The sequence below is a fragment of the Macaca nemestrina genome, chromosome 6 (assembly GCF_043159975.1).
Source record: "Macaca nemestrina isolate mMacNem1 chromosome 6, mMacNem.hap1, whole genome shotgun sequence".
NCBI lineage: Eukaryota > Metazoa > Chordata > Mammalia > Primates > Cercopithecidae > Macaca > Macaca nemestrina.
This window is the reverse complement of record NC_092130.1, coordinates 97,204,484-97,226,697: the sequence shown is the minus strand read 5'-3', so window position 1 is coordinate 97,226,697 and position 22,214 is coordinate 97,204,484. Positions and strand designations below refer to the sequence as shown.

At 40.3% G+C, this 22,214-nt stretch overlaps 1 protein-coding gene across 2 annotated transcripts in view; it reads left to right on the top strand.

Moving 5' to 3' along the window:
* The window catches only part of LOC105475083 (cardiomyopathy associated 5), a 103,660-nt gene that overhangs the window by 67,794 nt on the left and 13,652 nt on the right, over positions 1-22,214 (top strand). The window contains exons 7-9 of one of the 2 annotated variants that reach the window (XM_011730065.2): positions 1,387-1,536; positions 4,429-4,575; positions 5,719-5,866. In XM_011730065.2, the coding sequence (XP_011728367.2) occupies positions 1,387-1,536; positions 4,429-4,575; positions 5,719-5,866 (445 nt within the window). The remainder of the gene's footprint in view (positions 1-1,386; positions 1,537-4,428; positions 4,576-5,718; positions 5,867-22,214) is intronic. The other variant, XM_071098762.1, reaches the window with a different exon arrangement.

Here is a 22,214-nt window from a genome sequence, read left to right as displayed (position 1 = left end):
TATGCATAATCATGAACTTTACAAGTTTCTAGGAAAACATTCAAGGATTTTGTTGTCAGTAAAATTCAGAACAACAGAGTTATACTAGATGTCTAAAATGTACGCTGAATCAGTAGGCTACTTTTTCTATAGTTTTTATATTTTGTTTAATTTTTAAAAAGTTAATAATTTAAAAATTGATAGGCGTAGCCATATTGGAAAGACAAAATGGGATGGTCATTTCAGAAAGTGTATTTTGATATTTTATTTTTGCAAGTATTTTTCAGGCTAGAAGACATACCAACGATATCTTAAAAGGGTTTCATTTGCCTCTGTTGTGAATATAGAATCTATATTGATACAGAATGATACAACCTTGGTCATCTAGCAAAGCATGTGTTTTGTTTTGAAGGATAAGCAAGTCAGTTGTTGCCTCCTCTAACCTACATGAGTTTATTGCTCCAACTATAGGACTATAGAAGAGTATTCTCAAGTGATCCCATTTTGTAATACATTTTTGTTTATTTCTGTGTGTATCATATATATGCACATGTACAAAAGCATAGGAAACATTGCTGAGGGACACACATTCAACTGCAACAGTAATTACATCTAAAGAATATGGCTGCCACGGTGGCTTACGCCTGTAATCCCAGCACTTTGGGAGGCTGAGGTGGGTGGAATCCTTGAGGCCAGGAGTTCAAGAACAGCCTGACCAACATAGTGAAACCCCACCTCTACTAAAAATACAAAAATTAGCCAGGTATGATGGTGCATGCCTGTAATCCCAGCTACTCAGGAGACTGAGGCAGGAGAATTGCTTGAATCCGGGAGGTGGAGGTCGCAGTGAGCTGAGATTGCACCACCGCACTCCGGCGTGGGTGATAGAGCAAGACTCCATCTCAAAAAATAAAATAAAAGAAAACCGGCCAGGTGCAGTGACTCATGACTATAATTCCAACACTTTGGGAGGCTGAGGTGGGCAGTTCACCTGAGGTCAGAAGTTCGAGACCATCCTAACCAAGATGGTAAAACCCCGTCTCTACTAAAAATACAAAAATTAGCCAGGCATGGTGATGGGCACCTGTAATCCCAGCAACTTGGGAGGCTGAGGCAGGAGAATCGCTTGAAGCTGGGAGGCAAAGGTTGCGGTGAGCTGAGATCGCGCCACTGCACTCCAGCCTGGATGACAGAGTGAGACTCCGTCTTAAAAATAAATAAATTAAAAAAATGAAAAAATGAAAAAATATAATTGGGGTTGGGAGTTCGGGGGAACAAGGAAGCTCTTCTACTTTTATACCATATATTTCTATATTGTTTGAATTTTTTTCAACAAGCATAAGTAACGTTTGCCCAACAAATTAATAAAAACAGCATTAGTTACAATAAATCTTGTTTATATTCCAGTTCCTCAGCCTCCTAGATTAGAACCTCAGGAACCAAATTCTGCCACCAGCACAACGATTGCAGTTTATTGGAGCATGAACAAGGATGATGTCATTGATTCATTTCAGGTTTACTGCATGGAGGAGCCACAAGATGACCAAGAAGTAAATGGTAGGATTGCTAACACAAATACAAATGCATACGCATATTCAGGCATCTTCATGTGAAGTATTTAAACATATACCTGTATTGTGACTCTTCCCACAAAGCATTTATAGCCGCTTACAAAACAACAACAAAACCCCAACAACTGTATAATGAAATAATAACTACAGAAGCAAAATTTGGGAATCGAGATCAAGGAAAACAAAATGGCATACATATTATTATAGTCAACACGAATATTGTAATTGAGATTCACATTTGGCTTTGAGCTCTCAGAATAACAGGCGCAATGAAGTGGTTCTCATTTTCAGAAAGGAGGTAACATACCAGAGTTTCAAGGAAAATAAAGTTTTAATCGGTACAAAAGCCTGAAAGACAGTGTCACGTGTTCCACTTTTAGGGAAGAAGCCATAGAGAGGACAGTGTGATCCACAATGGTCTGAATGCAGATGAAGCATGAGATGTCATGGGTGGCAGTTTCTCAGGTCTGTCTTTGCTAAAAGCCACCAACAAGCCACAAGGTTCATTCAGTGTTCACAGTTCCCAAGGCATGGGCCTAGGTATGGTGGAGTCTTCCTGTGTCCCCAGTTAATGTGTGGATAGAAATGAAAGTGCTTAGTAGGGTGAATGGATGGTATGTCTTATAGCTGAGCCTCTGTAAGTATCTCTCGGCTCAGAAGGACTTCTCATAAGCCCTGGAAGCCAGGCAGTTTGAGGTTGTGCTTCCTGATGAATCAGAGCTGGGAGTGCTGCCGTTCTGTGTTGCTTGTTGAAGACAGACCCACATACTATGGAAACCAGATGAGCATGTGGCAGGCTTGGCGTCCTAACTCAGGTGCCCAATTTGTAATCAGGAATGAATGGTAATATATTATACTATTACTAATATTTAAGTCTTTTGAAATGTCATGTGATAATTAATTTAGAAAAAAGTTTAAAAAAGCAATTATAGGCACGCTGTAAAGTTGGCTAAATCTAAATCTGTAATGTAATGACTCGTGTTTTATTGACCTATTTCCACACGCCTGTTACAGCACAACCAAGTAAATGTTACTATCCCTGTTTGCAAGTGAGAAAACTGATGTGAGGTTAAGTAGTTTGCTCAAGGCCTTGTAACTTGTGCATGACAGGGGCAGGGGTCAAACACACATCTTTCAAGCTCTGAAGTTTATTCTTTTGTTTGTCTCTGTGTGTGTTTTCTTACACCATACTTCATCTCCATCTATTTCTAGCTGCTTTCTGAAACACCATGGCTCTCCGAGACCCTTCTTATCAAATAGCTATTGCTTGGAGTACTTTTTTTTTACTCCAAACACTTCCCTATCCTGTGTCTCATTGTTTCTGTGCCCTGAACTGTGTTAATAACAGTTAGCTAATCTGATAATCTAGTCTGTGATACCGTGCCATGTTTAGTAGGGTCTCTAGTCACATATGTTATGTGCATTGTTAAAGGGAGTGCTAGGGTAATAGGATGTATTAGTTCATGCTCACACTGCTATAAAGACATACCTAGGACTGGGCAATTTATGAAGAAGAGGTTTAATTGGCTCACAGTTCCACAAGGTGTACAGGAAGCATGGCAGGGGAGGCCTTAGGAAACTTAGAATCATGGCAGAAGGTGAAGGGGAAACAAGCACATCTTCCCATGGCTGGCAGGGAAGAGAGAGAGAATAAAGCAGGAGGTGCTACACACTTTCAGACAACCAGATCTCTTGAGAACTCATTTATGAGAAGAGCAAGGGAGAAGTCCACCCCCATGATTCAATCACCTCCCACCAGGCTCTTCCTCCAATACTGGGAATTACAATTCAACATGAGATCTGGGTGGGGACACAGAACCAAACCGTATCATAGGACCTTGCCTAAAAGAATGATTCCAGTGAAAACGCAGACACAGATTCTGGGTTATGGGGGAAATATTCTTCAGTGTACAAGTCCTTATGACGTTCTTTAAACTGAACTTTCTGTCCAGAAAGTACAGCTCATTGGAAAGGAGAGAGGCAGTTGAGAGACCTGCTAAGTTGAAGAGCTCCCGATTTTCTTCTAAAGAAACAGTCTGGGTTCTTAAGTGGAAAAGTTTTGAAGATGTGACATTCAAGAGTAATAAGAGGGGGATAACTGAAATTACCATAGGCAAAATTTACACAGAAAACCATATGTTTTAAAGGAGATAAAATTTCAGTAAGAATAATCAAATTGGCCCAAATTGGTAGGTTTGTTCAGAATGATATTGAATAATGTTTATTGTTAAAATATTCAAAGTAAAATAATTTTTAAAATTTTAGAAGAAAAATGTCTTAATTGGACAAAGTTACTTCTTAGAGTAGCTTATGACCTACCAAAGTTATTTAAGTATTTCTATAAATTGTGGAAATCTCTAGTGGAAAGAATTCTGGAATTCATGAGAAGGAACCAGGATTTGAAACCTGGAAGGTCATACTGAATACCAAAATAGTTTACTAATCTGTAAAGATGTTTAAAAACCATGAAGTTGTCCTTTTTTTAGGACATACTCTTCTGAAATATTGGCAGTGATTCTTAAGTTTTTCTTGAGAATGTGTTACTGAGATTTAAGCTAACATATACTTTATGTAATTTTAATATTCGCTACTGAAATAAGTTACTTTAATTGTGGTATATGAAGCTCAGAATCTTACTAATATGCTCTTATTTTCTGATAAGTGTTAACAAGTAGTACTATGTCATCCTAAGTATCTCTTTTCAGAATGCTGTTGCTTTCATATGTATTCTAAGGAGCTGGTTTTCACATAATGGTATCTGTAAGGTTATCAGTTTGAGTTTTCCACTGAAAGAAAATCATAGATGACTTTTTCCAATAACTATAACTTTTAATTAACTTTGGAAGACATCTTAGATTTTAATTGTGTCTTATGCTAGAGTTGGTAGAAGAATACAGACTGACAGTGAAAGAAAGCTACTGCATTTTTGAAGATCTGGAACCTGACCGATGCTATCAAGTGTGGGTGATGGCTGTGAACTTCACTGGATGTAGCCTGCCCAGTGAAAGGGCAATCTTTAGGACAGGTAAGGAGATGGATGCTAAGGGTGCTAGCATAAGTGTTAACACTTATGGATGCTAAGGGTGTCAGAAGACAAAGCTCAATTCTTCACGGACTCTTGAGATCAGCCAGTAAGTGTTTATTAAGCACCTATTGTGTGTTGAGTGTTGTGCCAAGTGCTGGTTATACAATGATGAATAAGACTGGGGTCCTGTTCTCAAGAAGCTCATGCTCAGGGGGGGAGATGGAAAAACAGAAGATCATAGAAAATGTGTGGTAAGGGCCATATCCAGATATACACAGGTTATTATGAGAGCACTCCAGAGGGGCACTCAAGTTGGCCTGGGGCAGGGGCAGGATCAGAACTGCTTCCTAGAACTGATGCCTGCAGAAAGTGCTTTAAAGGATCAATAGGAAGTAATGCGTTAAAGAAGGATATTCCACTTGAAAAAGACATGAGCAGAGGCATCAAGGCGAGAAACAGTATGGAGTGTGCAGGACACTCTAAGAAGTTTAGGATTATTTCTTAGACTTAAGCAAAGGAAAGACAAGATGAGAAAGGCTAACATAGAGAGGCCATGTTTGCAAAGTAAGAAGCTTGGGCTGTGTGTGGGTGCTGGGAACCCCCAAAAGGTTTTAAGCAGTGGTATTTAACTGTAAATGCATTCTCAGGATGAAATCTTTTCACAGGGTATGAAGCCTAAACCAAGGCTGCACTGCCTTTAAGATAATGGCAACCTGCCTCAGGGGAAGAGATGGTTTACTCCTACCCTTTATCCTTTCCTCTTGCCTTTTAAAACAAGCCTCTACTGAGCACTTACTGAGGACAAGATCGTCGCTAACTTGTTTGTACTGGGACAGGGGAAAGAATCTTTATTTTGATTTGCTTGTATATGTATAAAGAAAGTCTGGTGGGATTTATAGGAAGCTACTATTAGGGGCTGTTTGGGGATGGGTGAGAACTGGGCAATGTGGAAGGCAGAGAAGGGAGAGAGACTTCACCATCTATATTTGATCCCTTTTGGGTTTTTAAAACATAATTCATTTTCTGATAAAAAAAAAAATTAAAAACAGAATCATGCTGAAGCCATGGAAGACCACGTGCTTCTCAGATCCCAGGAAAGCAAGCTGGCATTGCTCCACGACTGTCCTGACTCTCTTTCTGCAGCACCCTCCACCCCTGTGATCCGGGCTGAGGACTGTACCGTGTGTTGGAACACAGCCACTATCCGATGGCGGCCCACCACCCCAGAGGCCACGGAGACCTACACTCTGGAGTACTGCAGACAGCACTCTTCTGAGGGCGAGGGCCTCAGGTAAGGGGCCCTCTCCATGGGAGAGACTGCCCAGAGCCCAGGAACCAAGCTCCTGGCCCTAAACTACCCTCTGGCTTCTGCTCACCAAGGGAGAAATGTAGCCTAAAATCCTGCTGAGCTAATGAAGCCGCTGACTTGATTTGCAGCTCTATCATGGTTCATCAATGAACTCCAAGTTTGTAATAAAACACATGCTACAATGCAGAATAACTCCCTTGTAAGAAAAATGTATGTGAATTTTAATGATAGAACATTCTTTGAGGTGTATTTAACTTCAGTCATTAGGCAGGATTTATGCATGTTTTATGGGTTTTTTACTAGCTATATCAGAATCCGTACCATCTAACTCAGGAAACTAATAGTGAGCTTGTGTATAATGTAAATCCGAATGTCTCCATGATATATTGGTAACATAAAGTAGCTAATTACATATATATTATCATGGAGACATACCTGCCTCTCCAAAAGCATGAAATATGTAAAGAGATTCTTCTAGGAAAAAAGAAATGTGACGCTCTCTCACTAAGATGCTGAAGCTGACATTCGTCAATAAGCGGCTGTGCATCCATTAGGCATTTGGTAAATGTTAACTTATCTACCAAGGTGGTGTTTTCTTAGCCTCCCACCTCCTTGCTGTGGAGCAGCTTCAGGTATCATGATGAATATTCAGATCATTCTTAATATTCATATTTTGATAGAGAGGTTTTTAGTTTTTCTTTGAAACCAAGCTTATTGAGATAAACTACTTTGGTAGGATATGGAACTTAGGAATAATGGTATGAAACTAGAGAGCTTTTTTTTAAATTATACTTTAAGTTCTGGGATACATGTGCAGAACATGCAGGTTTGTTACATAGGTATACACGTGCCATGGTGGTTTGCTGCACCCACTAACCCATCATCTATATTAGGTATTTCTCCTCATTCTATCCCTCCCCTACCCCTCCACCCCCCAAAAAGGCCCCGGTGTGTGATGTTCCCCTTCCTGTGTGCATGTGTTCTCATTGTTCAACTCCCACTTATGCGTGAGAACATGAGGTGTTTGGTTTTCTCTTCCTGTGTTAGTTTGCTGAGAATGATGGCTTCCAGCTTCATCTGTGTCCCTGCAAATGACATGAAATCAATCCTTTTTTATGGCTGCATTGTATTCCATGGTGTATAAGTGCCACATTTTCTTTATCCAGCCTATCATTTGGGTTGGTTCCAAGTCTTTGCTATTGTGAAGAGTGCTGCAATAAACATACGTGTGCATGTGTCTTTATAGTAGAATGATTTATAATCCTTTGGGTATATACCCAGTAATGGGATTGCTGAGTCAAATGGTATTTCTGGTTCTAGATCCTTGAGGAATCGCCACACTGTCTTCCACAATGGTTGAACTAATTTGCACTCCCACTGACAGTGTAAAAGTGTTCCTGTTTCTCCACATCCTCTCCAGCATCTGTTGTTTCCTGACTTTTTAATGACTGCCATTCTAACTGGTGTGAGATGGTATCTCATCGTGATTTTGATTTGCATTTCTCTAATGACCAGTGATGATGAGCTTTCTTTCATATGTTTCTTGGTCACATAAATGTCTTCTTTTGAGAAGTGTCTGTTCATATCCTTTGCCCACTTTTTGATGGGGTTGTTTTTTTCTTGTAAATTTGTTGAAGTTCCTTGTAGATTCTGGATATTAGCCCTTTGTCAGATGGATAAATTGCAAAAATTTTTTCCCATTCTGTAGGCTGCCTGTTCACTTTAATGATAGTTTCTTTTGCTGTGCGGAAGCTCTTTAGTTTAATTAGATTCCATTTGTGGATTTTGGCTTTTGTTGCCATTGCTTTTAGTGTTTTAGTCATGACGTCTTTGCCCATGCCTATGTCCTGAATGGTATTGCCTAGGTTTTCTTCTAGGGTTTTTATGGTTTTAGTTTTTATGTTTAAGTCTTTAATCCATCTTGAGTTAATTTTCGTATAAGCTGTAAGAAAGGGGTCCAGTTTCAGTTTTCTGCATATGGCTAGCCAGTTTTTCCAACACCATTTATTCAATAGGGAATCCTTTCCCCATTGCTTGTTCTTGTCAGGTTTGTTAAAGATCAGATGGTTGTAGATGTGTGGTGTTATTTCTGAGGCCTCTGTTTTGTTCCATTGGTCTACATATCTGTTTAGGTACCAGTAGCATGCTGTTTTGGTTACTGTAGCCTTGTAGTATAGTTTGCAGTCAGGTACCGTGATGCCTCCAGCTTTGTTCTTTATACTTAGGATTGTCTTGGCTATGCAGGCTCTTTTTTGGTTCCATATGAAATTTGAAGTAGTTTTTCCTAATTCTGTGAAGAAAGTCCATGGTAGCTTGGTGGGGATAGCATTGAATCTATAAATTACTTTGGGCAGTATAGCCATTTTCATGATATTGATTCTACCTATCCATGAGCATGGAATGTATTTCCATTTGTTTGTGTTCTTTCTTATTTCCTTGAGCAGTGGTTTGTAGTTCTCCTTGAAGAGGTCCCTCATATCCCTTGTAAGTTGTATTCCTAGGTATTTAATTCTCTTTGTAGCAATTGTGAATGGGCATTCACTCATTATTTGGCTCTCTGTTGGTCTATTATTGTTGTATAGGAATGCTTGTGATTTTTGCACAGTGATTTGGTATCCTGAGACTTTGCTGAAGTTGCTTATCAGCTTAAGGAGATTTTAGGCTGAGATGATGGGGTTTTCTAAATATACAATCGTGTCATCTGCAAACACAGACAATTTAACTTCCTCTCTTCCTATTTGAGTACCTTTTTTTCTTTCTCTTGCCTGATTGCCCTGGCCAGAACTTCCAATACTATGTTGAATAGGAGTGGTGAGAGAGGGCATCCTTGTCTTGTGTGGGTTTTCAAAGGGAATGTTTCCAGTTTATTTTTTTTATTTTTGAGACGGAGTCTCGCTCTGTCACCCAAGCTGGAGTGCAGTGGTGCAATCTCGGCTCATTGCAACCTCTGCCTCCCAGGTTCAAGCGATTCTTCTGCCTCAGCCTCTTGAGTAGCTGGGATTACAGGTGCATGCCACCAAGCCCGGCTAATTTTTTTGTGTATTTTTAGTAGAGACGGGGTTTCACCATGTTAGCCAGGATGGTCTCAATCTCCTAACCTTGTGATTCGACCTCCTTGGCCTCCCAAAATGCTGGGATTACAGGCATGAGCCACTGTGCCTGGTGCTTCTAGCTTTTGCTCATTCAGTATGATATTGGCTGTAGGTTTGTCGTAAATAGCTCTTATTTATTGAGATACATTCCATGAATGCCTAGTTTATTGAGAGTTTTTAGCATGAAGGGGTGTTGAATTTTATTGAAGGCCTTTTCTGCATCTATTGAGATAATCATGTGGTTAATGTCATTGGTTCTGTTTATGTGATGGATTATGTTTATTGATTTGCATATTTTGAATCAGCCCTGCATCCCAGGAATGAAGCTGACTTGATCATGGTGGATAAGCTTTTTGATGTGCTGCCAGATTCGGTTTGCCAGTATTTTATTGAGGATTTTCGCATAGATGTTCATCAGGGATATTGACCTGAAATTTTCTTTTTTTGATGTATCTCTGCCAGGTTTTGGTATCAGGATGATGCTGGCCTCATAAGATGAGTTAGGGAGGAGTCCCTCTTTTTCTGTTGTTTGGAATAGTTTCAGAAGGAATGGTGCCATCTCCTCTTTCTACCTCTGGTAGAATTCTGCTGTGAATCTGTCTGGTCCTGGGCTTTTTTTGGTTGGTAGTATATTCATTGCTGTCTCAATTTCAGAACTTGTTATTGGTCTATTCAGGGATTTGACTTCTTCCTGGTTTAGTCATGGGAGGGTGTATGTGTCCAGGAATTTATCCATTTCTTCTAGATTTTCTAGTTTATTTGCGTAGAGGTGTGTATAGTATTCTCTGATGGTAATTTGTATTTCTGTGGGATCAGTGGTGATATCCCCTTTATCATTTTTTATTGTGTCTATTCGATTCTTGTCTCTTTACTTCTTTATTAGTCTGGCTAGTGGTCTATTTTGTTAACCTTTCGAAAAAGACCAGATCCTGGATTCATTGATTTTTTTGAAGGGTTTTTTTAATGTCTCTATCTCATTCAGTTCTGCTCTGATCTTAGTTATTTCTTGCCTTCTGCTAGCTTTTGAATTTGTTTGCTCTTGCTTCTCTTGTTCTTTTAATTGTGATGTTAGGGTGTCAGTTTTAGATCTTTCCCACTTTCTCTTGTGGGCATTTAGTGCTGTAAATTTCCCTCTAAACACTGCTTTAGCTGTGTCCCAGAGATTCTGGTACATTGTGTCTTTGTTCTCATTGGTTTCAAAGAAGTTATTTATTTCTAACTTAATTTCATTATTTACCCAGTAGCTATTCAGGAGCAGGTTGTTTAGTTTCCATGCAGTTGTGTGGTTTTGAGTGAGTTTCTTAATCCTGAATTCTAATTTGATTGCACTGTGGTCTGAGAGACTGTTTGTTATGATTTCCATTCTTTTACATTTGCTGAGGAGTGTTTTACTTCCAATTATGTGGTCAATTTTAGAATAAGTGCAGTGTAGTGCTAAGAAGAATGTATGTTCTGTTGATTTGGGGTGGAGAGTTCTGTAGATGTCTATTAGGTCCACTTGGTCCAGAACTGAGTTTAAGTCCTGAATATCCTTGTTAATTTTCTGTTTCATTGATCTGTTTAATATTGACAGTGGGGTATTAAAGTCTCCCACTATTATTGTGTGGGAGTCTAAGTCTCTTTGTAGGTCTCTAAGAACTTGCTTTATGAATCTGGGTGCTCATATACTGGGTGCGTATATATTTAGGGTAGTTAGCTCTTCTTGTTGCATTGATCCCTTTGCCATTATGTAATGCCCTTCTTTGTCTTTTTTGATCTTTGTTGGTTTCAAGTCTGTGTTATCAGAGACTAGGATGGCAATCCCTGCTTTTTGTTTTTTTGTTTTGTTTTGTTTTGTTTTTGCTTTCCATTTGCTTGGTAAATATTCCTCCATCCCTTTATTTTGAGCCTATGTGTGTCTTTGTGTGTGAGATGGTCTCCTGAATACAGCACATCAATGGGTCTTGACTCTTTATCCAATGTGCCAGTCTGTGTCTTTTAACTGGGGCATTTAGCCTGTTTACGTTTAAGGTTAATATTGTTATGTGTGAATTTGATCCTGTCATTATGATGCCAGCTGGTTCTTTTGCCCGTTGGTTGAGGTAGTTTCTTTATAGTGTTGATGGTCTTTACAGTTTGGTATGTCTTTGCAGTGGCTGGTACCGGTTTTTCCTTTCCATATTTAGTGCTTCCTTCAGGAGCTCTTGTAAGGCAGGCCTGGTGGTGACAAACAGCATTTGCTTGTCTGGAAAGGATTTTATTTCTCCTTCACTTATGAAGCTTAGTTTGGTTGGATATGAAATTCTGGGTTGAAAATTCTTTTCTTTAAGAATGTTGAATATTGGCCCCCACTCTCTCTTGGCTTGTAGGGTTTCTGCTAAGAGATCTGCTGTTAGTCTGATGGGCTTCCCTCTGTGGGTAACCCGACCTTTCTCTCTGGCTCTCCTTAACATTGTTTCCTTCATTTCAGCCTTGGTGAATCTGACAATTATGTGTCTTGGGGTTGCTCTTCTAAAGGAGTATCTTTGTGGTGTTCTCTGTATTTCCTGAATTTGAGTGTTGTCCTGTCTTGCTAGGTTGCAGAAGTTCTCCTGGATAATATCCTGAAGAGTGTTTTCCAACTTGGTTCCATTCTTTCCATCACTTTCAGGTTCACCAATCAAACATAGGTTTGGTCTTTTCACATAGTCCCATATTTCTTGGAGGCTTTGTTTGTTCCTTTTCATTTTTTTTCCCTCTAATCTTGTCCTCGTGCTTTATTTCATTAAGTTGATCTTCAATCTCTGATATCCTTTCTTCCGCTTGATTAATTTGGCTATTGATACTTGTGTATGCTTCATGAAGTTCTTGTGCTGTGTTTTTCAGGTCCATCAGGTTATTTATGTTCTTCTCAAAACTGGTAATTCTAGTTAGCAATTCCTCTAACCTTTTTTCAAGGTTCTTAGCTTCCTTGCATTGGGTTAGAACATGCTCTTTGAGCTCAGAGGAGTTTGTTATAACACACTTTCTGAAGCCGACATCTGTCAATTAGTCAAACTCATTTTCTATCCAGTTTTGTTCCCTTGCTGGTGAGGACTTATGATCCTTTAAAGGAGAAGAGCTGTTCTGGGTTTTGGAATTTTCAGCCTCTTTGCTTTGCACTGGTTTTTCCCTCATCTTCATGAATTTATCTACCTTTGGTTTTTGATGTTGGTGACCTTCAGATGGGGTTTCTGTGTGGACGTCCTTTTTGTTGATGTTGATGCTATTCTTTTCTATTTGTTAGTTTTCCTTCTAACAGTCAGGCCTCTCTGATGCAGGTCTACTGGAGTTTGCTGGAGGTCCACTCCAGACCCTGTTTGCCTGGGTATCACCAGCAGAGGCTACAGAACAGCAAAGATTGCTGCCTGTTCCTTCCTCTGGAAGCTTCATCCCATAGGGACACCCACCAGATGCCAGCTGGAGCTCTCCTGCATGAGGTGTCTATAGACCCCTGCTGGGAAGTGTATCCCAAGTCAGGAAGCATATGGGGGTCAGGGACCCACTTGAGAAGGCAGTCTGTCCCTTAGCAGAGCTCGAGTGCTGTGCTGGGAGATCTGTTGCTCTCTTCAGAGCCGGCAGGCAGGAATGTTTAAGTCTGCTGAAGCTGTGCCCACAACCGCCCCTTCCCCCAAGTGCTCTATTCCAGGGAAATGAGAGTTTTATCTATAAGCCCCTGACTGGGGCTGCTGCCTTTCTTTCAGAGATGCCCTACCAAGAGAGGAGGAATCTAGAGAGGGAGTCTGGCTAGAGTGGCTTTGCTGAGCTGCAGTGGGCTCCACCCAGTTTGAACTTCCTGGCAGCTTTGTTTACACTGTGAGGGGAAAACCACCTACCCAAGCCTCAGTAATGGTGGACGCCCCTCCCCACATCAAGCTCAAGCATTCCAGATCAACTTCAGACTGCTGTTCTGCCAGCAAGAATTTCAAGCCAGTGGATCTTAGCTTGCTGGGCTCCTTTGGGGTGGGATCCACTGAGCTAGACCACTTGGCTCCCTGGCTTTAGCCCCCTTTCCAGGGGAGTGAATGGTTCTGTCTCGCTGGTGTTCCAGGAGCCACTGGAGTATGAAAAAAACTCCTGCAGCTAGCTCAGTGCCTGCCCAAATGGCCACCCAGTTTTGTGCTTGAAACCCAGGGCTCTGGTGGTGTAGGCACCCAAGAGAATCTCCTGGTCTGTGGGTTGTGAAGACCATGGGAAAAGCATAGTATCTGGGCTGGAATGCACTATTCCTTATGGCTTCCCTTGGCTAAGGGAGGGAGTTCCTCAACTCCTTGCACTTCCCAGGTGACCCTACTTCTGCTTGCTCTCCATGGGCTGCACCCACTCTCTAACCAGTCCCAGTGAGATGAACTGGGTACCTCAGTTGGAAATGCAGAAATCACCTGCCTTCTACATTGATCTTGCTGGGAGCCGCAGACTGGAGCTGTTCCTATTCAGCCATCTTGCCAGCCACCTCTGGACAGCTTTAAATAAAGTGTATTATTTAAGCTCTTGTTTATCTTCATGATCAACAACTATTTATTTAGTTATGATGTGAAATTTTATATGATTGAGCAATGATGATAGTTTCTTTCAAGTGGAAGACAGGCTTCACAAAATAATGATCAAAGAATGAATTAATATCGGGTGGGGAGGTTTTGGTGGGATATAGGCATTTAAACAGAAGTGTAAACATAATAAATGTTCAAGAAACAACATCTCTTTTAATGTGCCAACTGCTAGAAGGCGGGCTTCGGTATTAGAAAATAGCTGAGAGGTGAAGTCTGGCCAAAACAGAGGGAGAGAGAAAAAAACAAAAACAAAAACACAGACTTTTATTCAGCATTTACTATGTGCCAATCACTATCCCAAGTACTTTAGGTATGTTGCCTCATTTAATCCTCACAAAAACTCTAAGATAAAACAGACACTTTAGAGGCTACTTAGCTTATATTAGCAGTCAGGATTTAAACCTCATTTTGTCAGATTTCGAAGTCTAAGCTGTTAACCCTTGCTTTACGTCACTTAGGGGAGACCTGGACCTTAACTGTGAAAATTCATTGATGTTATATGAGAACAACCCTGTATCAGGAGTGCCGGAGTCCCAGAGTAATCTCTCCCACCATTTTCTACCATCAGTAAGGAAAACCCAGCTCTTTCAGAGGCAAGATGAGCCTGCTAATGAAGGCTCTGAAATGACTCATTCCCTTTATGGCATCCGTCCCCAGCTGGCATTTGCATAAATCACATCAGCACAGTTGAATACTTAAATCAGCAGAAATCTGGAAACCCTGAGACCTAGTAGCCGTCTCACTAAGGAACAGTGATGTCATCTCATAAATATGGCTACAGGGAGAAGGGATGGGGGGATGGCGTTCCCCTGAGGGCCTTCAGCTGGCTAGGAACTTGCCTACTCTCAGTGAACCTTCTCAGCAATCCTATGAGGCAGGTAGTGATCTCCACTAAATCAGACTCAGAAAGGTTAAATAATCTGGCCAAAGTATGAAATGATGGAGTGAGGGTATGGAGTCAGGATTCAAACCCAGGCCTGTCTTCTTCTTTCCACTAGTTTTAAAACTGCTGTCCTGAATAGACTGAGGCATCCCTCAATAGCCTGACAACTGGGTGGTACTGTGCATCCTTAGTTGTCTCTGTCCCATGAAAAACATAGATATGAAGAGAGAAGGCACTACCATTCAAATCCCCTCTCATTAATGTTTTTCCCTTCCCTGATTATCCTAGGGCCCTTGCAATGAAAAAAAAAAAAAAAGAAAAAAGAAAAGACTCCTTCTGATAACAACAATGCATTTCAAAAAATCCCTTGCAAAAGCCAAAGAAACCAATGACAGTTCCATATGTAGGAAAAAAAGACCATCCACCAATTTCATTAAGACCAACATCGAGCTTATTAAAACATAAGGCTTGTCATTAGCTTATTCTGTTTGAGATCTTGCCAATCGATTCATTTTTATTTTTCTTGTTGCAGGCGAACATATTAGGGGCCGTCTAAGCAAAAATTTATAGTAGTTATAGAACAATACAAGGGGTTCTTTGCTATTGAGTGGTTATAGTCCAGTAAATTTAGAAATAAAGGGTAATTCCACATGGGAAACCCTGCTGATAGTTTAATGCTGTGTTGGAGATGGAATTGTTTTCCATTTAGGTACTAAGAGGCCCCTCAGTGCCAGGAAGTGCAATGGTATGTTCAGTCCACAGCGCAGGTTTGACTCTCCAACCTCTGGATCCCTGCTGAGTCTGGCAATAGATAATTTTTTGAAGCAGGAAAAAATTTATTGGCCACAAATTACTACCCTGTTCATTTGCTAAGTCTACTGCTGACACACCACATCAGAGCCATCCCCCATCAATACAGGCCTCAATGTCTTATTCCCTAGGTTGGCATCAACAGACTGAAATAATTAATCTTTAATCTCAGAGTCCCAGGACTGCAAAACTAATTTTTATCTCTTTGGTTCTTTAATGTAAAAGTTCAAGACGGAAGGAAAGTTCTGCTCTTTGGGAGTGGCCATGTGTTGTGGTTCTTTTGACCATCTGGTTTTCACAACCAACTTTAAAACATTCTTTACACAGTCCGATGCTTCAAAATTCTGTAAAACATTAACTATTTAACTACGATCTATGTAGTTCAATCTCTAAGATGTCAGCTGTGGAGAACAAGTCTTACAGTGGAACTGATATATAAAGAAGCTCAAAACTTGATCATCTCTAGTCAAAAAATGCAAACAATTCCTCCTTTTTGTCCATTGTATTAGAACCCCGTTTTTCACTCTGATTCTCTGCACAGCAATGGATAAAGTTACTTTGTCTCTGAGAAAGAACAGCAAGCCAAGATTCGTTTGATCTCACTCGTTTGTTGATTCCATGAAGGGATCATTGTGTGAAGTTGTCATCTCAGTGCCTATGACAGTGCCTGGTATATTGTAGCTACTCAATAAATATGTGTTACTGGAATGAGTAAATATCAATTAGCATCAAACACATAACATTGATTAGTAAAAAAGGTTTGTCTAGCTTTGAGGATAATCTCTTATTTAAAACAGGGAAAAAAATAAATTGTGCCAGCAAAGTAAAGAAGAATGGATATGGATGAATGAATGATTTGTAGTGCTTGAATACTTAACCAGGAGATAGGACTAGTCTAATCTGTGGACTGGAAACCTTCCCATGGGTCACTCATAGGGAAGGACTTTACAAGCTTATTTATCCATTGATTATATAACCCTTACATAGGTTCTGGATTTCATGCAAAAACTCTGTAGTACTAAACTAGATCCAAAAATTGATCCAGAGGTCCCTGAGGGAAATTAGGGGGATCAAAGATTACTTCCATTTGTTGTGGCTTAGTTTAACTGAGGCTGGACCATAAACGGGGTACGAATGAGGGACTTACCTGTGTAGATACTCAATAAGGGTCTGTTTCACAAATGAGTGAATGAATGAATGAATGAATGGGATTAGCCAATCTCTTTCTGTCCTTGCCCACTTCAAGTCATCTAACTGGCTGGATCACCAGCAAACAAGACAGGGAACAAGAGCTAAATGAGTTCACATGTCTTTCCCACCCCCAAGCCGTGATAAAGCAAGCAGGCTTCAAAGCTCTGGTATGGTGTAGGAAGACAAGTTGAAAGGAAATGAAAAACAAAAAGGCAAAAAAAGATGAGTAATATTAAATCACACGCACACATGGAGAGAGGGCATTGGTTGTCCTCTAGATTGGCGAATCTAATTTTGGTTGCCAGAACAGAAACACGTCCATCTTCAGACCTGCAGTCCTTCCCCAGGTATGATGGCCTCTGGCGATTCCAATTTAAGACCAAAGGTGCTAGTTGAACTTTTATGGTGGGTGTTTGAATGGAATGAGCCTACTGTGCCCCCAAGTTCCATGACGCAGTGTCTGAAATAGCTGAGCAATTGCCTCCATTCCATAATCCTCACAGAAAACATTTGCATATTTTTGTGTGTGGGCACCGAGGCTCGGTCCCAGCAGTCGGCCCCTGTTGGGTTTGGGGTAGGCGGGAGTGACAATCCCCGGCTTGTGCGCGGGGGCTGAGGGAGCTCCTACTCACCCTCTTCCTGTTTTTCTTTGAATGCTCTCCTCAGGTTGGGTGGGCTCGAAACACTTTCAAAAATTTTCCACCGTTCTGCTGTTTCCTCAGCTGTTCTGTCTCTCCTGTGTGGAGAGAAGTCAGAAGAAGTGTGGGTGGAGGAGGGAAAACTGAGAGAAATATAGTACAGGGATTAGCTGTGTGGGCTGCAGCGAGAGAAGCCGTGTATTGAATGACAAATCTGTGAGAGTCAATACGCCAGAAAGTAGCTGGGAGTGAGTCTCCTGCTCCCTGGCCCTGGCTGAGGCTATGGGCTGGGGAGACCCTCCCGGGGCCATCCTCCAGGGCAAGCATTTCCAGGGAGTTGGGCTCAGGGTGCTGAGCCTGTGAGCTCATATTCCTCCTTCTTCCAGGTTTTGGGGCCCCACCTGGTGGAGCAGGAACGGAATTGCCTGTCATATGTGGGTGTCTTCAGCTGGGGACACCCACTGCTCTGTCTGTAGAATAAGGACAAATAAGGGTAAGTTTCCTAATGAACTTAGTGCAGAGTGAGGAATCCCAACATTTTTCTTTTCTTTCAATCTTTCTTCCTAAGCCTTCAGATGGATAGGTGATGACTGACCAGTGGTCAACAGCAAGAGATTGGAGCTTCCTTGCACCCTGTGGCTAAAGGAGGCAGTCATTCCTGCTCCTTGCTTCTTCCCAGGTTGATAGGAGGGTGATTGACATGATTGGGCCAAAATTCTCATTGAGTAATTAAAAGCTAGTCGCCAATCTGTATGTGAAATTGTTTTCCCGACCCAGTTGTCATATCCCTCTGTAGGGAGCCTTTGGGAGAGGGAGTTTTGTGAAGATGATTCTCCATCGCACCCAGTATCTTGGCATTTGCCTTTTCCTAAATGAAATCTCTCTTCCCAAATGACCCTTATTTGACTTTGATCATTTAAATTATCATACACCTCCTAGTTGTACAGTAAAACCTCAGTCAATGGAAACCCAGTCAGTTCCTTCACTTCTAACTTAGGCCTGTCAATTTCCAAAAGTATTCAGGTTGTCCACAATGAAGGACCCAGACATAGTAGAACCGGTAAAACAATCCTGTGAGAACAAGAGCCAAATAATGCAGGACTGAGGAGAATGAAAGTGAAGAACTAAACCTCAACAGAACACAAAATTTAAATCTGAACTTACTGGCAGCTAAAGAGAAAACAGGAGAGAGGGGGAGACAGCAAGAGGAAAAAAGAGATTACATAACTCAACTCTTTTTTTAAAAGGAAGCACATTTCACTAAGAGAGACAATTATATTTCTTGACATTCAGCTCTAAGATGAATTTTTCATGTAGATCTTTATATAAGGGCTATTGAACAAGATAATAGTGATTGTCTTTAAGAGCAGTTTTACAAAAGCTACAAAAACATTCTCTATATAACCATTATTTTAAACAGGATCTGAAAGCATAATGTGAAGTCACCATTCTAGGCAGGCAGTTTTATGAGGATCTCAAGGAATTGTTTGCCTGTGTGGCTGCGGAGGGGTAAAGGAGGGCCTAGAGAATCCAGAGGAATGAATGTTACTAAGCTCCTGGGATTCGCTGCCTGGAATGTAAATGATACCATTCAGCCTTTGGAGAGTCACTAGAGAGAAAACAAAAATCTAGCATCTTTCTGTTGGGACCTTTGGCTTATGCTGATTTTGCAAGAATGTCTAATTATAGAAAAGCCTAAGCCCCATGGTTGTTAGCATTCAGCCCCCATGTTACTTTTCTACACCGTTGTGAACTAAGAGTGATGTTAGTTCACACCTGTAATCTCAGCACTTGGAGAGTCTGAGGTGGGAGGATCGCTTGAGGCCAAGGAGTTCAAGACCAGCCTGACCATTCAGCCCCCATGTTATTTTCCACACTGTTATGAACTAAGAGTAAGACACTTATCATCGAGTCTCATAATATCATCATTTATCAAAAGAAAAATCATTCTGTTCAAAAATTATTTACCAACTTTTTTAAAAAGGAAAATCTTCTCAATCCTGATTTAACCAAGTGTTTCACCTTAAACAAAAAGTTCCATATTTACAGTTAGTTAAGATTTTATAAGTAACTTCAAACAGCCATGGCTATTCAGTTAGTTTTTTATATTTAATGTTGCTCATGTTCTCAAGTAGTTTTTTTTTTTCCCTTCCCACCCCTTCTTACCCCACATTATCTTATGATTATCTTTCCCAACCTTAATGGTCATAAAAATCAACTGGGATGCTTACTAAACACTTAGATTCGAAGGCCCCTCTTAAGATTCCGATTCAGAAGGTCTAACATGCCCAGGCAGGCTTGGGGAACACTGCCTTACTAGCTGGTCTTTCAGGGCCCAGCCCATGTACTCTCCACAGTTCATACAATGTGGTGTTGACTGACTGCCTGAATGTTGGTGCTGCCAATGTGAATGTCAGTAAGAGCCAACTGTGTGTTTAAAAAACAATACCTACTTAGCCATCTGTGGTACACTGCAGTGACACTAACTGTAGGCTGCTCCTAGGAATCATGGCACTGGATTCCTCCATACTGTTTGTACACAGGCTGCCCCGCTCCCCCGAGGAGAAAGCATGCTTAGATCCAGGGGTTGGACATGGTGGTGCAGAGAACAACCACACCCTGTAATTGCCAACCCCTGAAGTTATCTTAAGCACATACATACGCCTTTCCTTTTTTTCCATCCCACACAAATTGCTGAATTATCAAATTCCTGGAGAGGCTACTTTACAGTGTTCAAACTAATGTCCCCTTTGAGATTGTGCAAACAAATTCAACCAACTCCTGAACTTCTGAACGGGTAATATAGCTCTTTAAAGTAAAATATTTAATTAAATTTGGATAGAAAATATGTGCTTATGGTACAAATTAAAAAGATACAGAAGAGAATACAGTGGAAATTAAGTCTCCTTTCTACCTATCCTTTACCTACCCAATTCTCCTCCCCAGAAGCAATTACTATTACCTGATTCATATTGATCCTTCCAGATAGTCTGTGCACATACAAACATCTACAGTTTTTCAACAAATGGTAGCATACTATATATGTTTCACCACTTTGCTTTTCTTGATTAAAAATATTCCTTGGTGAGCATCCCGTATCAATACATATGAAACTACTTTAATTAGAAAAAACAATTTTAGGCCAGGTGTGATGGCTCATGTCTGTAATCCCAGCACTTTGGGAGGCCGAGGTGAGTGGATCGCCTGAGGTCAGGAGTTTGAGACCAGCCTGGCCAATGTGGTGAAACCCCATCTCTACTAAAAAAAATATAAAAATTAGCTGGGTGTGGTGGTGGGCAGCTGTAATCCCAGCTACTTGGGAGGCTGAGGCAGGAGAATTGCTTGAATTCAGGAGGCGGAGGTTTCAGTGAGCCAAGCTCATGCCATTGCACTCCAGCCTGGGCAACAAGAGTGACATTGCATCTTAAAAAATAAATAAATAAAAATAAAAATTTTAAAAAGTTTTATTGTATTAAGAATATAATTTAGGCCAGGCACAGTGGCTCACGCCTGTAATTCCAGCACTTTGGGAGGCCAAGGCAGGTGGATCACGAGGTCAGAAGTTCAAGACCAGCCTGGCCAAGATGGTGAAACCCCGTCTCTACTAAAAATACAAAAATTAGCCAGGCGCAGTGGCAGGCCCCTGTAATCCCAGCTACTCAGGAGGCTGAGGCAGGAGAATCGCTTGAACCCGGGTGGGGAATGCAATGAGCCGAGATCATGCCACTGGACTCCAGCCTGGGTGACAGAGTAACACTCCATCTCAAAAAAAAAAAAAAAAGAAAAAAAAGAAAAAAGAAAAAAATATATAATTTAACTTATTTACCAACTGAGAGTCATTGAAGTTATTTCTATTCTCTTGCGATCACAAACAATGCTGCAGTAAACAACCCTGTGCATATATCATTTCATATATGTGCAAATATATTTGTAAATTAAATTATTAGAAGTAGAATAACTGGTTAAAAAGTGTGTACATTGTGAATTTTGATAGATATTACTGAACTGTCTCTACAGAGGTTGTAGTTGTTTATTTGACTCCAACTAGCAGTGTTTTATAAGAGTGCTTAGTTCTTCCTACCCTTGCCTAAACATGGGATGATAAAGCTTTTGATCTTCTGACAATTTGTAGAAAATGAAATCTTATTTTAGTTTAACTGCATTTCTTTTATTAGGTTGAACATCTTTTCGTATGGTTCAGAGCCATGTACAGTACTTCCTTTTCTATAAACTGTTCATTTCCTAGCAATTTTTTTTCTCTTGGATTGTGGTATTTTTTCTTTTTGATTTGTAGAAGCTCTGTTTTTTTTTTTTTAAAGGAAGTTAGCTTTCCTATTAAGATATAAGTTTCTAATCTTTAAAAAATTTTTGCTGTGCATATTTTTTTATAATAATTGAGTTGAATTTATCAATGTCTTTTGAAAATAGCTTTTAACTTGGGTAGCATATTTTAAAATGCCCCCCTGCCCCTCTCTCTCTCTCTGTCTCTCTCTTTCTGTGTGTGTGTGTGAGTATATGTCTATTCACTCATGTTTTTTGTAATAGCCAATACAGCAATTTCATTTTTAAAACTAGGTGTTTTATCATCTGGAATTTATCTCAGTAGATTGTATAAAGTAGGAAATTGTACTTTTTTTTTTTTTTTTTTAGTATGGCTATCTAGCTGTCCCAACAAGAAAACCCATCATTTTCCCTTCTGATCTGAAATACTTCCATTATTACACACTCAAGAGACTATATGCTTGAGTCTATTCCTGACCTTTATAATCTGTCTATTGATCCATCTATTTATGCCCCAGGACCATACTGGTTTTATTATTATAGCTTTATAATTTAGAATTCCTGGTAGATTAGGTTGTCCCTTCCTGACTTTTTTTTCTACTTGCTAGTTTATATTTTATATGATCTTTAGAATCAGGATGCGTAGCCTCCTCCATCAGCCTGCTCCTGATGATGTGTTATTTTTAGAGATCATGTTAAATTTATAGATTAACTTAGGGAGAATTGAAATTTTTATGATGTTGCATTTTCCTATCCAAGAACTGATGTGCCTTTCCCTTCACTCAAGTCTTTTTTTGTGTTTCCCTCAGTAGCATCTTAAAACATGTTCTTTATATGGATCTTATATCTTTATATATTTTTATGTCTGTCACTATTCTAAATAAGATT